This window comes from Natator depressus, chromosome 3 (assembly GCF_965152275.1).
Source record: "Natator depressus isolate rNatDep1 chromosome 3, rNatDep2.hap1, whole genome shotgun sequence".
NCBI classification, from domain to species: domain Eukaryota; kingdom Metazoa; phylum Chordata; order Testudines; family Cheloniidae; genus Natator; species Natator depressus.
This window is the reverse complement of record NC_134236.1, coordinates 140,602,073-140,620,051: the sequence shown is the minus strand read 5'-3', so window position 1 is coordinate 140,620,051 and position 17,979 is coordinate 140,602,073. Positions and strand designations below refer to the sequence as shown.

The window sequence follows — 17,979 nt, the reverse complement described above, 5'->3', positions numbered from 1 at the left end:
GCTTTATGCTGTCCATCAAAAAGACTTTTGCATAGTGGGCTGTGTTACTGAATTTTAACTAATGACAGACTAACCTACAGAGGTGGTTTTGTTGTGATTGACATCCTAAAGCTCAGCCAAAGCTATCTGAGCTTATACTTCCTTAAATAATGCTTGCTTGCTTATTTCCTTTGTACATTTTTGTTTCTAGCCAGAATCAGAAAGGGTAACATTATAGAAAAACGTTAAATAAAAAAAGATGGGGAAGAACAGTTAAACTTGAACTCTGGAAAAAATTGGTTTCCACTCAGTGTTCGTTTTGGGTAAAGGTTCAGTTTGGTGGTTGTTTTATTTTGACTGGTTTTCCTGTCTGTCAGTCTGATATGACACTCTCATGCCCTGGGGTACATATTCTATTCAAAAGAATGAAGGAATTTAAACCCAAGCTAAATCCCATGTAAAAAACTTACTGGGTGAGCCTACACCCTAAATTCTCAGTGTTGTGATGTGTATGTTACGTTTCAAGAATATTAGAGTTTAACCGTGAACTGAAGTTAGAAACCCAGAAAATTCAGAGTGAAGTTGCATCTACAAGAAAACCAAGCAGACTAGATGATCATAGTGATCCCTTTTGGCCTTATAATCTATGCAAATATGGAAATTTATAGTTAAGGTAACCATACTGCCTTAACTCTGCCCCCCATAGAAATGCCAGCTTCCCATGCCATCCTCCATACTGTTTGGGTTGAGCCTCTTCTGCCAACATAGCGCTGTCCACACCAGCGGTTTTGCCGGTGTAACTTATGTTGGTCAAGTGTTTCCCCACTGCTGACTGACAAAAGTTTTACTGATAAAAGCGGTAGTGTAGACAAAGCCTAAGTCTCCATGAGGGGTACGGATTTAGGCCACACCCCCTCCTCAATATTTCCTGCTGGCTAGTTTAAACAGCTCCCTGCTCAGCATGTTGGATTTTGTGAATCCAAGTCTTAGACACTTTGCATTCCACATGCATCGCAGAGGGAGCCTAGGCACCTAACTTGGGCTGTAGATTCCACTGTGTGGAAAGGTCCCCAGAAAAATGTATTGTCACATCCAAGTCCTTTCATGGATCTAGCCCATGGTAATTGTCTGACAGAGTGAAGCATAATAAAACCTTTTCCTAATCCCCAAATAACTCAAAAATGGCCAAATATAATTTTCCCACATGTAGACAAAAATTCACCTTTTGGATGAGCAACGAGGAGATTTAATCTCAGGTGGCAACATTTTTATTTTTACAGCTATAAACTCTTGCAATCGGCCTTTAAAGGAGAAATGCCTCCTCAGCCCAAAATAGATCATTGCTAATGCAGTGCTTTAACTGATGGTGTGCATTGGAGGATTTAGTGTGTGGTACTGAATGCCTTTGAACAACTGACTTGTTTCAGTAACAAAGTTCCAGTTGCATTATTGCTTTTGTGAGAGGACAGAGCTTCTGTGAGAGGAGAGAGCTTCTGTGAACAATAGCCAGGATGTCAAAGAGTTAATGAGTTATCTGTTTCGCTTGAAGTACGCATTACATTTTCAAGCCATCTATGTTTGTCCTGCTGGGTTCACACTTTCCAGACCTGCCTGTGATGCTACACACAGTAACCTAATACAAGTTTTGTCCAATTCAGCCAGACTGGCTGAAAATATTTTAGTAATTTGGCATTAAGATACTACCTTGATGGCTGATCTCAGGAAGAGCCCACAATTTGCATATGATAAGAGGCCAGGTTATTTTACCTTAAGTAACATAACTATGCAAGGAAACAAAAAGCAAAACAAAATTACCGGGCATTCAGACCTTGTCATTTGGAAAGATAAAATATCCATTTGCTTTTCTTCATGAAATCATCTTTACGATAGCACTTGTGTTCACATAATGGAATGTGCAGACCTTAGAAGCATTAAAAGGAGTTAACACAGGATATCACTATGTACGTTGATAAATGCACTGTCTTGGGCCAAGGTTGTATCAGTTAAAGAGTCATTGTGGCTGCTCTCCCATTCAGCTCCTCCTTTGTTGTGCAAAGTAAAACTCAAGCCTGGTTTTTGGGTTTTTTTTGTTTGTTTTTTTGGGTGGGATGGGGGGGAGGGTGTTTTGTTTTTTAACCCAAAAGCTCAAAGCAGTTCCATCAGCCTATGGACTTCAAGGATGCAGCCTCCCCTCCCTTGTAGGTGGTAAAGTAGAGACAGTATGGTACAGACACAGGTTGCTCAGTATCAACTCTCTTTCCAACAGGATAGACTGTCTCTGGATCAAACCCTCCTTTATTCTCTTGGCCTGGGAGTACCCCCATCTCAATGATCTCATCACAAAATGACCTTGCCTGCCCCTCAAAGATTGCTGAAACTTTGCTGAAACCATCATCTCTGCTTGCTTTCCATTTGAGGTTGAGAAGGAATTCTCTAGTGGATTCCTCTTCAGAATATCTTAGACCCGTTCAGAACCAAGTCATGGTTCTCTGGCCATAGTGTGAATAGTTTTCCCCCCCCCAATTGGATGTGTCACTCGAACCCTGCCTCTCAATCCTTTTACTACATGTGTACCTCCCCAGCTAATGTTACTTGACCATTTTCTTGGTCTGAAGAAATTAAGGTTTGATTTGATCTGTATCAGGCCTGGCCATAGCTAGTATAACCTCTTGTGTCCTGTATTTGTCCCCAAAGCTATCTACCTAAAGGACTCCTTGACAGAACCAAAAATATTGGATACTGCTTTATCATCTTTTATTATTGTCATATTGAAGTATTAGAGAGACATGGTTCGTGAGGTAATATCTTTTATTTGACCAACTTCTTCCTCCGACATGTGTGGCTCAGAAGCTTGTCTCTCTCATCGCTCTTTGATCCAATGAAAGATATTACTTCACCCACCCTGTGTCTCTAATATCCTGGGACCGACACAGCTACAACAACAGTTCACACTATAGTGAAGTACGGCAGATAATTTCTAGAACCTTGCTCGGTACAAATATTGCTGAAGTATCTGCTATCGCTGGTCAGGCTTCAGGTATCATCTTTAAAGGTTCATCTGGCAGCTAATTGCAAGATCCTTCACAGTGCAGCGGACTTTATGATCATTGTTTAAATCATTTAAATATTTTCTTCATCTGTATGTTCTGGTGAAATCTATTGTGACTTCTAGGGATCTTAATCTGGCCATTAGCCCTGAGGTGGCATCAAGCATTCTCTCTACCAGGTGCTTGGCTGACTGGTGCTTGCCCACATGCTCAGGGTCTAATTCAGGGATCTCAAACTGAAATCACCACGAGGGTCACATGAGGACTAGTACATTGGCCCAAGGGCTGCATCACTGACACCTTTTAATATAAAGGTACAAAAGGCGCCCCCACCGCCTGGTGCCCCTGGCCCCCCCACTCCACCCCTTCCATGAGGCTCCGCCTCTTCCCACCCCTTCCCCGCCCCCATTCCAACCCCTTCCCCAAAGTCCGCACCCTAATTCCACCCCCTCCCTGCCCCTACTCCAACCCCTTCCCCAAATCCCTGCCCCTGCCCTGCCTCTTCTCTGCCTCCTCCCCTGAGTGTGTGGCTCCCCGCTCCTTCCCCCTCCCCACCGGAAAGTGCTAAGTGCTGCCAAACAGCTGTTTGGCGGTGGGAAGCGCCTGGAGGTAGGCAGAGGAGTGGGGACACTGCGCGCTGGGGGGGCGGCGGGTGAGGGGAGCTTAGCAGCCACAGGAAATAACACCGGGAGGGGTGGGGGGGTGCGCAGGGAGCTTGGTGGGCCACAGCAAAGAACTCCGTGGGCCGTGTGTTTGAGACCCCTGGTCTAACTGATTGCCATATGTGGGGTTGGGAAGGAATTTCCCCCTGGAACAGATTGGCAGTGAACTTCGAGTGGGGGGATGGGTTGCCTTCTTCTGTAGTGTGTGGGTGAGGGTCACTTGTCATGATTATCTGACTGTATCTCACTTATTTCCTTGTCATTGTGGGAGCCTCGAGCACTGTGCACCTCTGTCCCTCCTATTTTCTCCCTGTGGCAAGTAATAGTCTCCTGAGGGCTGTACTACTTTGGTCTAATTTCGGTTGTTGGGGTTTAGTGTGTGGGTGTCTGGTGGTGCTGGTGACCCATTCTGTCCTTAAACTCTGACTTGATGACTCTACAGAGACTGATTCCATTTGTAACCCCATGGAGGGATGGTTCTTTGTATGAATGCAGCACACATATAAACACTACAGAGCAATAACCTTAGTTCAAATGAACTGTTTTGCTCCCTGATTTGCTTTTCTTCTTTCCATGAAAGTGTTCATGGCCATCCACTTATCACTGGGGGTACATCCAAGTGTACCTGATACTGTATATTCAGAATTGAGTGCACATTTTTGGCATGATGTACCATGTTGAGTAGTAGCTACGTGGGTAATTTTGGCTCAAGTCACGCAGTATTTACAGTAAACAAATTCAGTACAAAAAACCTTTCATTTTTTTTTATGAAACACAAAGAAAGACATACATCTGTAACCAAAAACATTTTGCAGCTTTGAGGGGGAAAAAAATAGAAAAATTCTCGGCAGTGTGCTAAAAATAGCTATTTGCCTCTCATCCAAAGCTACGTATTTATTGAAGCCAAGTCTATCTACTTGAGCATGTGTTTTTGCAGTTTTAATGTACTAGAGATATTTACATTACAGTTTGCATAATAAATTTTGCAGTATTTGTTACCCTAACAAAAAGATTTCCATGAAAGTGGTTTTAACTGTTCTAGATACAATATTTTACATCCAGACCAATGTAAAATGAGCTCCCCTCTCTATGGGCCTGATCCAAAACTAATTAATGTCAGTAGAAGGACGCCCATTGGTATCAGTGGGCTTTGGATCATGTTCTATAAACTCTTCATGGGAGCCATATATTTTGCTAGTTTACAAGTAAAAAGGGTTCTTTTTCTAGATTCTGGATCTGAATTTCGAGAGTCAAACTGGCTTCTCCCCTTCTCAGGGTCATCACAAGGAATAAAGATTCTGCAGGCTAACTTCTGTCCTGAGTTATATGTACCTCTGCAAGGTCATTGACAATAGTATTAATGAGTAACTGTAAATGAGAGCTGTAAATAGAATGCACTTGTGGTACTTCCATAAAACTCACCCTTTCAGACATTTTCCCTTATTGTAAAATTAATGTATTTTTTTCTTGTTGTATGGAAAGTTTGACCTCTGCAAATTGCAGACTCACTCTTAAGAAGTTACTGAGATGGGCACATTGCCTGTTATAAACTATGACATATATAAGATAAAAATATTAATTCAGTTTATTGGCATGCCTGACAAACTGTATCCTGAGGCTGACTTCAAATTCTATAGCCCCTTGATGAATGAGGAAATGAGAGTTAAACAAATTTCTGGCTCTCATCTTGTAGAAAAGGATGGATTTTGTGTTCACTCTTTTACATGCCATTGCATTGCTGCTATTATACCATAGCCACACACTTTGCATATGTTAATTTTTCTACTGGCTACCAAGGCATATGTGATATCGAGAACAACAGTTTGGATATAAAATAAAGTGTAGAGTTTTACAAGAATTAAACAATCTCCTATAAACCGAAGTTAGTTGTTGTATAAGACTAGCTCATTCTCAGTTTAAAATAGGGGGTGGGTTGTAATTTTTCTGTTTTTTCTTCTGCAAAGTTGTGGAGAGGAACTTTCATTAACCTGATTGTATTTTTTCTTGACTGCAGAAATTTTTTGATCTTGAAGAGGAGAATGCTTGCTTTCTCAAAGAACAGAAGAATACGTCCCTTCCCAAATTAAATCGGAATAAATATATGGTGACTGATGGAGCTGCTTATATTGGTAAGTAATCCCACATCCCAGTCAGTTCTGATTAGTACATTATAGCTTTGGAGCCCAAAGTGTGAACTAACAATGGATTGTAAGCAGGGTATTAAGTAGCTAAAAACCCCATTCAGTGTCTTTGAAGATTGAACATTAAATGGAAAATTCCTATTTTCAATACAAAGCTGTTTGTCAATGCTGGGGTAGAAGAATTGAATTCCTTCCTTCCAATGGATTGTTTCCCAAGGGAAATGGTTGTTTTTTGAATTAATAAGAGTAGCCTGAAAAAGCAACTATAGAATGTACTTCATGGAACAGTCCTGCATTGGTTTAGGAATAGATTGGATGATCTAATGGATCGTGTCAATCTCTAATTTCTGTGAAGACTGACAAGCCTTACAATTTGCCATGTTATCACTATGTTTGGGGTATCTTCATAAAGACAAGTTGCCACTCTACTCATCCTTTGCAATTTACCCCAGGGTCACAGCCTGCATACTGTAGTGCTTGATTTCAGAATACCTGCATTGTACTGTACATGTTTTGGTTCATAATCTGAAGGCATTGTCCAGAGGGTAAGTGCATATTTAAACAATGTCTGTATGCAGCTAAGTGTAAACGTTCATTTTGATTAAAACATTTATTAAATGGAGTAGTAAAATTACCCTTTGGAAACTTGAAGCAAAAGCAAACACTATAATCTATTTAGAATGGAAATTTTCATTCTTGGATTTATTAACTCTCATGAGTAAAAATCTATTACTTTTTAATTCATAGGCAGTTTCCTCACTGCCTAAAAAATGCAGAGCACAGGTCAAGTAGCTGAGCTGAGAAAGGGGTAGATCGGTGAAATATCTTTCTCATTCAGGCACTTAATAGTTGACTCATCTCCTGAAACTCAACATCAACTGATTTGGCCTAGCTTGACATCCAGAATCCTGCCTGGGCCAGACTTGATGCAGGGCCTTGCCTGTTAAGTCCCGTCTTAAGGATACACATCTCTCAGTCATAAATACATACAAATTGCCATACCCAAACCAAGCAGTGGTCCATCTAGTCTAGTATCCTATGGACTCTAACAGTGGCCAATACCAGATGCTCATACTTCAGAGGAAGGATCGGAAAACCCCACAATAGACATTCATGGAATAATATGCTCCTTAGGGCAAGTTTCTTCCTAATACCCATTCAATCATGAAGATTTATATCCTTTATAAAACACTTCAGTTATTTCCTTTCATTTTTAAAATCTTTACTCTTATAATTCCAGCTATTCTCATTATCATATAAGCATCCACTCTTTTTCGAATCCTGCTAAGCTTTTGGCCTCAGTAACATCTTGTGATAATGATTTCCACAGACTACTTCTGTGTTTTGTGAAAAAAGTGTATCCTTTTAGTAGTTTTAAGTTGTCTGACTTTCAGTTTAATTGACTGTCCCCTTGTTCTTGTATTGTAAGTAATGGTGAATAGAAGGGCCTGATCTCCCATCCTATACCTCTTTCCAGAGCTCATTCCCTTCTGTTTGGGTGAGTGTAAACATTACCATTTTCCCTATTTCCATTTACCTTTTTTGTACAAAAGGCATCGGGTTAGGCATAGCTGCTGTGGACTTGTCGATGTGCCAAGGATGATTAAACTAAATTAAATGATTACATTTTTTCAATTCAAGGATTTATGTCTATATACAGCACTCAGGGTCCTTTTGGCGACGGGTTCTCAACTTACGTTATTTAAAATTAAATGAATACACAAAGATGCAGTGTCCCCTGTCTGGAGCTGGAATAAATTATTTTGACTTTTTCATGAAGGTCATTTGGTTTTTCTCCATGTGTTGGCATTATCAGAGATATGTGGACAGCAGGATGAGGTTATTTCTACATATAGTTGTTTCCAAAAGTGTGTTGTGTACTGCTAGTCGGGTATAGTCTCTTCAAAGGCAAAATGTACAATATCCATCCTCTTTTCCTCTCACATGGAGGACGTTACTTGCAGCAGAACTGGTTCAATTCCACTGGGCAGGGTAAGGCAGGAATTGGGGTGTCCAGCCCCTGTGTGCAGCAGAGATCCTATCACTGTGGGCACTCTCTGTGTGAAGCCACCGCACCAAGGATTTGGGATTGTAATGAGACATCCAGCAACCATTCCCCTCACACAAATGTCTGAGGAGTGCAGACATTGTGATGGCTCCTCCGCTCCACCTCTTCGATGAAGCTGTAGCCCCTGAAGAACTCCTGAGCATAAACCCATTTTCTTGGGCTGTACACTGAATTGAAGATTCGGGCCAGTGTGTAGCGTGCCTTCTTTAAAATTGTCACGGTTACAAGACCATAGCTGAGGGTCAAAAGAACTAATGCTGTGTTATAAACATTTCATCATAAATTCTTCATCATGTGAAATGTCCTGTGTTCTGTCACTGTACCTTCACCCTCTCCCCTCACATTTGTAATGTCACTAAATCCTGTTGCTTTCTGTATAAGGTCAGCAAAATACACCCATTGCTCTCATTACCGAAGCCCTCTCTAGATCCTTATTATGTCTCACCTGGAGTACTGCAGCCGCTTCCTCTCTGGCCTCTTGCACACCTTTCTTACCCTCTTCAAACTATCCAAAATGATGTCCCCTAAATCATCACTCTTTTCTGCATCTCTGACCATGTCCAATTGCTCTTCAGATCCCGAGATCAAATTTCAGCTCCGTGCACTGAAGGTCCTACACAACATGGCTCCGTCTTCTATCACTCTGGTGTTTCTTTCCCACTGTCTTCACCCACTCCACCCTTCTCAAGCCACCCAACTAACTACACCATTGCGTCCATTTGCAGTTACAACTGATAGGATTTAGAAAAAAACAAGATTCAAAAGTGCGTAAGAGATATAAACCTTCATGCTTCAGGGCATGAGCCATCCTCTAACTGAAGGATAAGGAAGAAACTTCCTTTATGGGCAAGTTATTCCATAATTGCCCACTTCAAAATTCTTGCATCTTTCTCTGACGTATCTCGTACTGGCCATTATCAGAGAAAAGATACTTGTCTGGATTCTAGCTAGATCACTGATGTAATCCAGTACAGCAACTCCTAAATTCCTATATCCTTCTCTGCACCTCCTCCTCTGCTGCTCCACACACCTGGAACTTCCTCCCCGACCCAATCCAAAATTCTTCCATCCTTCCTGAAAACACACTTCTTCACTCCATCCATCCCCACTCCCTTAACATGTAGAAAATGATAAACAAAACAAAATATACAGAAATAATGAACCAAGATGCATGTTTAACATCCTTCAGCTACATTGCTTTTCAAGAGTTCACTTTCCCCTCACCCTTCTCTTCTGTCTGTTGTCTTCTTAGATTTTAAGCTATTCTGATATGGACACTCTCTTGCTGCCTGTCAGTAAAGAACCTAGCCCATACTTGGTTCTACACTGAGAATGAATAATAATATAATGGTTTTCAAACAATATAGATAGTAAACCATGGTGATAAAAATCAAGTCTTACTTGAACCAATTAACAGCACATAATCACAGAGATGATCATGCTGCTTTCATTGTTACATTGACTATAAACAAATGAAGATTGATTGTGCAGTTAAGGATTAGATGTACTGGCATAGTTTGACATTAATTTACCCCGAATTCAGACATAGCATATGTGTACTCACACACAGTAAAGATAAATACTAATCACTGACTTTTCTATGCAATGAAAGAATTTTTAAGCACAGCAGTAGCAGAAAGCCTGCCAAACAATCAGTGGGGCCACTGGATGATCGAGTTGCTGAAGGAGCACTCAAGGAACACAAGGCCATTGCAGAGAAGCTAAATTAATTCTTTGCATTGGTCTTCACTTCAGAGGATGTGAGGGAGATTCCCACACCTGAGACATTCTTTTCAGGTGACAAATCTGAGGAACTGTCCCAGATTGAGGTGTCAGTAGAGGAGGTTTTGGAACAAATTGATAAATTAAACAGAAATAAGTCACCAGGACTAGGTGGTATTCACCCAAGTGTTCTGAAGGAACTCAAATATGAAATCGCAGAACTACTAACTGTGGTATGTAACCTATCCCTTAAATCAGCTTCTATACCAGATGACTGGGGGATAGCTAATGTAAGGTGAATTTATTAAAAAGACTCCAGGTGCAATCCTGGCAATTCCAGGCCGATAAGCCTAACTTCAGTACCAGGCAAATTGGTTGACACTATTGTAAAGAACATAATTATCAGACACATAGATGAACATGATGTCTTGGAGAAGAGTCAACATAGCTTTTTTAAAGAGAAATCATGCCTCACAAATTCATCAGAATTCTTTGAGGGGATCAACAGACATGTGGACAAGGGTGCTCCAGTGAATATAGTGTACTTGGACTTTCAGGAAGCCTTTGCAAGATTCCTCACAAAAGGCTCTTAACAAAGTAAGCTGTCATGGGATAAGAGGATCATGGATCAGTAACTGGTTAAAAGACAAGAAACAAAGGATAGGAATAAATGGTCAGTTGTCAGAATGGAGAGAGATAAATAGTGGTGTCCCTCCAGCGATCTGTTTTGGGACCAGTGCTGTTCAACATATTCATAAATGATCTGGAAAAAAGGGGTAAACAGTGATGTGGCAAAGTTTGCAGCAGATACAAAATAATTCAAGATAATTAAATCCAAAGCAGTTAAGTAATTCTTAACTGGAAAACAGACGACTAAGGGGGGATATGATAAAGGTCCATAAAATCATGAGTGGTGTTGAGAAAGTGAATAAGGAAGTGTTGGTTTTGTGAGATCCCATTGTAACTCTTGGCAGTCTGCTTTGGAATTCTTAACTATCAGGGTAGTTAAACACTGGAACAAATTGCCTAGATTGTGGAATCTCTGTCAGAGGAGAGGGACTTCAGTCCTGAGAACAGTGAAATACCTGTTTTGGCTTTCAGACTGAGCAAAGGTAACAAAAATGCGGAAATGAATTGCAGTATACTTTAGATAAGTAATTTTTTCCTGAGCTGTCATAGAAAATACATATATTCCTGTAATTGTTCTAGAGGGTGAGGGTGGGAAGAAATACTGCATTCTGTTGGATTGGCTTTTTTTATGTTGCAGTCTCACTACATATTCTTTTCATTTATTCATAGGTAATTTTGACTGGGTAGGAAATGATTTTACTCAAAATGCTGGAGCTGGCCTCGTTATCAACCAAGCAGACGTGGGAAACAACACAAGCATCATTAAGCAACTTAAAGCTGTGTTTGAAAGGGACTGGTATTCACACTATGCCAAAAGTTTGCAACCAACAAAAATCCCAAACTGCTTAAACCACAGACTTAACAAAGCAGTGGCAAATAAGACTGCCATGAATTAAAAAGACTATTTTACTGTATGATGAATGAAGAAATACATTGGGGCTGCTGTAACCCTATTTCATATTTACAGATAAGAGACTACAAAAAGGCAAAAAAATGTTTTTGTTTGGGTTTTTTTTGGTTTTTTTTTTTTTAGGAAAAAAGCACACTAGTATAAAATGTTCTCTAAACTATATTCTCTATATTGAATTATTTATGACTTTTAAATTTGTTACTTCTTACATTGAATGTCATTTATGCTTCGACATTGATTTTTCACATTTGAATTTAAGCATACTTTGATTCCTCTCCTTCAGTTTTAGAACTTTTCATACCTCCCATCCTGGTTAGGCAGAACCTTGAGGCAGAACTGAAAGCTGAGCTATGAAATGTCATTCTAAGATCAGCTGCTATTGATACATAATGGAGGACAGACTTCCCCCCATAGCAAAAGATACTAGTTTGAGCAAGTATTCTCCCATGTAAATTGTTCCCTCCAAGTATATGGCCATCCAAGCAGATTTTGATAGTTTTGAACAGATAGTTTGATATCAGTATCAAATTACATTTTCACACCATCCTCAAAATGTATTAAAGCTAGCTGTCAACTTCCTTGTCATCTCCTAATAATACCATACGTTTTCTTTTGTCCAGACAACTTTCACTATAACCTCTTCCCCCAAACCTCTTACCTAACACATTTCAAAATTTTTTATTAATTTTAATTCCCTCTACCTTCAATGGTTATTCCTTGTTATACCAATGTCTCTTTAATTTTGAAATTCCTGGATTCTGAGGATGTTTTATTCTAAAAATCTATTATAAAGATGAAGGGCTGTCTTTTCTTGTTAGCTGTACAATGTGATCTTCCCAATTTGAAGTATTTCTCAAGAGTGAGGCAGCAATTTTGTGTAGCATCGTTGTTTGAAAAAAAACCTAAACCCTTAAATGCTCCTTTTTGAAAATGATGAAGGGCTGTGCAAAGCTGTACAAGAATTTTATTGAACATTTTCACAGTTTTGTTCTAGTTGATTTCATACCTGGCAAACTTTGTTTTGTTAATTTAAAAACAAAACGAACAAACAAACAAAAAAGTATCCTTTTGTGAAATGGTGTTTTTGTGTCAAAATAGGCCATTCAATTTCTTGCATGTTTTTTATAATTATAAAAGAAATTGGGACAGATTCATCTCTGGTGTAACTCCATGACTCACTGACTTCAGGAATTACACCAGCAATGAGTTTCATCCAGGATATTCAAAGTTGAAGATCATTTTTTAAATCAGATCCGTTTATTTGCAAAATTTCACTGAAGGACCAAGAGAAGCTCTAGAGGTGAATATCTTTCAATCATGTGTCTTGGGATAAACTTAATATTAAGTGCTTGCATAAAGGCAGAAGAGCCAAAAATTCCAGAGTTTGCAGTTATAGCTTCTGCTAGCAATAGCACATAAAAAGATAAAAATTATTAACCACTGATATATTTCCCTTCCTTGCATTGTTGATCTTAGGAATGCATTGAATTTTTAGTACATTTTATACAGATAATGGAAAATGTCAACGGAGCAAAACTTTGTCAAACAAGAAAGCAAAGGCATTTGTTTTCAAGGCAGGAGAAAGTGATTTCATGACATTGTTGGGTTGCCACTGACCTTATAATTCTGATACCAAATGAATGACACACATGCAGTCATTTTATCTGATAGATTTTTGGAGCAGTAGAGTCACAATTGCGTACTGGTCCATTATGGTATAATGGATTCCCATGTGCTGGAAGAACAAATTTGTGTACTTCAGTCATCCAAAAAAGTACAGGTTTTTGTTTTTTTTAAAAAGTATACTGTGTTTTTATGAACCATCTGATTTATGAACAGAAGGGTTTATTTTTAAATAACTTTAATCAGTAAATAGTGGTCAGCCATTATACAATGGGACTGGCAGGCACAAATTTCGTTTGGTATAAAATATGTACTAATGATTTTAATATAGTTGTTTCAAATGACAGCAGCTCCAAAGAAGTGCAGAAGGCTTTGGTATGGTATGTTAGACAAAAGATAAAGTGCATCCTTGGATTTAAAAAAGAGGAAACGGAGTTTAAAAGAAATCTTATTAGTTTTTAGAATACATCAAAGGGGATAATAACCAATCATTCTTTCTGGGTTAGTACTATTATAGTTCAAATAGATCAAATGCAGTGGACCAGGTTCTGATCTCAATTACACCAACGTAAATATGAAGTAACTCCATTAAAGTTAATTTGCACTGGTTCATTTGAGATCAGAACCACTGTTTCCTTTTGCTTTAGCTCTGTAGAGCACCACCACTGCATGGCATGTTTTCAAATGCCTATAGGAATTTGCCTGTAGTAGTTTCTCACAGATCTCACAAACAGGATCCCGAAGATGCACTTTCTCTAACTCCCTTCTAACTGGCATTGGTAACTCTGTCGTATTACAAAGGCTTTTCTAAAGAGATCAGCTTTATTCTTAAAGAATATACACTGTAATTGTTGTTTGCTGCAAACATTTACGAGTGCCTTATTCATGCACAAGGTTTTATTTAACTATTTCTCTTGTGAAACCATGCTAAGATCTTGTGTTTAATACTGAAGCATAAAAACAGCTTGCTAAAAAAGACAAAAGACCTACATATTGTGAATGTTTAGAATTCAGTACCTAGTGCTAGAGTCACAAAAAGACAAAACTATTGCCAAGAGCTGGGCCCAAATCAAAGCCTTGTATATGAACACACCTGAACTTTGGGGTGTTTTAAATGCCACCCCAGCTTTGGATCCAAATTTCATAAATTGACCCATCTTTATTATGAGATGATGCAAATCCCAAATCAAAATATACCTGATTTTGGGGATATTCAAAATCTGCATTCCCCAATATCGGACTCCAATCAGAAGCAGCAATACTGTGGCAGTTCTTTCAAGCTTGAGGGTGAAGTAAATCCAGACACATACAAAGGCTGATACACAGCTACTTTGCATATTTCTTTGCAGTGTTGTTGTAGCTCTGCTGGTCCCAGGATATTAGAGAAACAAAGGTGGATGAAGACCAACTTCTGTTGGTGAAAGAGATCATTCAAGGTGAAGTGCGCGGTTAACGCCTCTGCAATCATAGGACAAAGGAGGGGTAATGGATTGCAGACTGTTTTAATGAGCCATAAATCCAATGTCTTTATTGAGGGCCTGGCTACACTTGCAGATGTAGAGCGCTTTAAGTTAAACCAGCCTTCGGAGAGCGCAGTAGGGAAAGTGCTGCAATCTGTCCACACTGACAGCTACAAGCGCACTGGTGTGGCCACATTAGCAGCTCTTGCAACGGCCACAGAGAGCAGTGCATTGTGGTACCTATCCCAGCATGCAAGTGACTGTAACGTGCTTTTCCAATGGGGGTGCGGTGGGGTGGGGTAAGACAGGGAGTGTGTTGTGTGTATGTTGGGGGAGAGAGAGTGGCTTTTTGGGGGGCTGAGAGCATGTCAGCTTGCTGTCTTGTAAGTTCAGACAGCAGCAGACCCCCCCCACCCCACCTCTCTCTCTCACACACAGCATTCCACACCAATGGTTGCTTTTTCTTGGAGCAGATAAGCAGCCGGCTGTCATTCAAAAACAATGAGAAGAGTGGCCACTTGATTTAAGGGCATTATGGGACATTTCCGGAGGCTGATCAGAGCACAGTGATGCAACATCTCGTTCACACTGACACCCGGGCGTTTCAGCCAAGGCACAACAAGCGTTAATCTTCTCACCGAGGTGGAGTAGCGCTCTAGCCGTGGAGCCAGAGCGCTCTACGTGCCTTGCCAGTGTGGACAGGTAGTTAGCTAGGGTGCCCGGGGCTGCTTTAATGCACTGTAACTCACAAGTGTAGCCAAGCCCTGAGACTCTCCTTGAATGTGTTAACTCCAAAACAATCTGTTCCACCTGGCATTTAGATGTGATACTCTGAGTGCCTTTCCCAGACCTGTGGAAGAGCTCTGTGACACTCGGAAGCTTGTCTCTTTCTCCAACAGAAATTGGTTCAGTAAAAGATATTATTTCAGCCACTTTGTCTCTCTAACATCCTGCATAGGAACTAAGTGATCTGGCCTGTCACAGCCCTTTTCTGCCTCCACTACACACTTCTTTCCTACTGCAGACTAAATAGCAAATGGGATTATATAGGAGGTCGATAGAGGGCGCATAAACCTTAAATAACCCAGTGGAGCATGAGGAAGTTTCTATGGCTACTCTTAGAGCCTGCTGATATACAAGTCCCCTGCTGCTGTAATGGGTATCTTTGCCTGTTCTCTGGCAAGATCAGGCCCAAAGTTTGTCTGAATTTTTTTACAATAAATGCATATTTTTACCATATTAAGTTTAAAAAGCATCAAATTTGGGCCCTGTGTCATCCATGATACAGGTCCCAATCCTGTTCCCATTGAATTCCGTGTGTATGACAGGCCCAAAGTATGAGTCTGAGAAACAAGTTTGGAAATCTTAGAATCCTTCTTTTGAGATTTACCCATTTTCTGCATTCCTAATGTATACCTAACCTCTGTTAATGTCAACGGGAGTTTTACGTGCATAAAAACCGTGGGAGTTGGCACTAATTGGATTTTCTTGCCATTTAGCCCTAACTAAAGATGAAATCCAGACTTAAGATTTCTAACTTTTTTGTGACTGTAGTGCATACTTCCTCAAATGAGAGCTGCCTTTCTCAATACAGTAATAAGACATCAGCTGGCTATTGTAGTTCTTCAAACTGAAGTCCATGATAAATCTCCTCCTCTTAAGCAATGCTTAATTTACTGTTATCTACACTTGACTTCTAATAACCCTGTGGACTTCATAATTATTACAACTATTTCATTATAGCCTAAGATGTACTGATAAAATATACATATATTTTCAGATGCTAGTTTTTGTCACTGTATTTTGCTTCTTCCCTTCCTTCCCTTTTCCTGTAACTTTGATTTATTTAATCATTATTGCTCTGTTCATTTGAATTTATGTAAAAGTTGAACAAATTTTTGATATAATTTAAATTCAGAGCCTTGCCTCCTGAGTTGAGTGCACCAGTACCCTTATTCAACTTTTAATACGTTTTGTGTTACAGTAGCAAAACTGATATTGTACAATGGTTTCTGACATTTGACTTTATATTTTATGTTAAACATTGCTGTGTAGTATATAAGAATTTTACACTGTCAGATCTAGTTGCTTTTGCATCATCACCTTGCACATATGCCTTAGAAGCTTGCCAAACTAGCATGAGAAAACAACATATCTTTTCAAAATAGAGTTAGACAAGGGTAGAAAAACCTCATGTAGCATTTGATTATGCTGCGTGGGTGTTTGGGTTTTTTCAAATGAATGGTAATGTGCTATTACTCTATACAATGAAACCTGTGCTATGGGCCAATTTCAGCAGATGAACCCCTATCTTAAATGACCACATTCAATATCCAAGAGGTTTCTAGAGAAATTTTGTTCAAAGTTCATTTAGGGCATGATCCAAAGCCAATGAAAGTCAGTGAGAGTTTTTTCATTGACTTAAATGATCTTTGGATCAGGCCTAAAGGCAATTTATAGAAGGCATCCAGTTGTCCTTTAAAGAGTTCCATAAGGGAGGTGTCAGCCCACCCCTGAGCTCGGATTTTTATGTAAGATGCATTTCTACTGCACATACATGGACTACAACTGCCTTAGAACGCTTGAGGTTACATTTAGCCTAAGGTTCAAAATAAAGGTAGGGGGGAAAACGTTAATGCCATTTATTTCTCAATGCCACCTTGAATTTGGTTGTAAATCAGTTTTGATTCTGACTAATCAAGTACAACTCCATTATACTTGATGGAAATTAGTTCTACTTATGCCAACCATTCATTTTCAGATTTGGCTCCTATATTTTAGTGAACTCAACAGTATTGACTTTTTAAGCCTGTGAAATATGGCACCTGCTAATCTTCTTTGCTGAGATCAGAAATCAGGCTGATAGCAGATTAATGATTCATGCCACAATACAAAGGAATAATACTAACGTCCTCGGATTATAAAGTTGTGTATTTTAGCACTAATGGCTATTTCTATAAGTTTTGTCCATCTATATGAAAAAGTTTCAGATTCCTATGCCTTGATCTTTATTATTAAATGTTAATTAGACATCCAAGTGCTGTTGAATATAAATGGAACTTTGGCCCAGATCCTCAAAGGTATTTAGGTGCCTAACTCCCATAGAAAATGACTTACCGTCTTAAGTCACTTACGTGCTTTTGAAAATGTTATCCCAAAAATGTTAACGGCAATTGGTATTTATTCTAAAAATGAAATAATATGAACCTCACTTTGCAGGTGGCATTTTTTGAGGCAATCCACATTCAGAATGTAAGAAGACTTCTCAGCTCACAGTGTGGGGCTTGCTTTCAATGACTGACTAACAAATAACTAAAATAGTTTAATGCATATTTCTATGCTTGGTTATCAGTTTTGTAAATGGGAAATAACCTGGCATTTGCTTTTAAATGCAACAGTACTCTGAGATCTTTGGGGGATTTTAAGAAATGTGGCAGAAAATCAGGGTGCCTAGGAAGATTACATCAATTTCTTTCTGCAAGTGAGGAGGCTACTCCCCTCTCCTTGACACCCAAATCTCTCTCTCACCTCTCACTCCTCCTAGAGTCCTTCAGGGTTTTGGAGCTCACTTCCCAACTCCTGAGAAGTTCAGAGGGTTGATTACAGTAAACAGGTCCTTACAGTTGTCTGCTCCTAAGGAACACTGCTATCTGCCCAGCCCACTTTTAATCTATTGTCAGAAGAGCAGAGAAAGCACATGACCTCCCATCCCCTGTCTACCTGCCAAGGCACCAGCC

The 17,979-nt window shown here is 39.6% G+C and overlaps 1 protein-coding gene across 2 annotated transcripts in view; it reads left to right on the top strand.

Moving 5' to 3' along the window:
• The window catches only part of PLD5 (phospholipase D family member 5), a 267,265-nt gene extending 251,289 nt beyond the window's left edge, over positions 1-15,976 (top strand). For both annotated transcript variants that reach the window (XM_074948906.1, XM_074948907.1), the window contains 2 exons: positions 5,703-5,817; positions 10,919-15,976. In XM_074948906.1, coding sequence (XP_074805007.1) covers positions 5,703-5,817; positions 10,919-11,145 — 342 coding nt within the window. In that variant the 3' untranslated portion in view covers positions 11,146-15,976. The remainder of the gene's footprint in view (positions 1-5,702; positions 5,818-10,918) is intronic.
• The last annotated feature ends 2,003 nt before the right edge of the window (positions 15,977-17,979 follow it).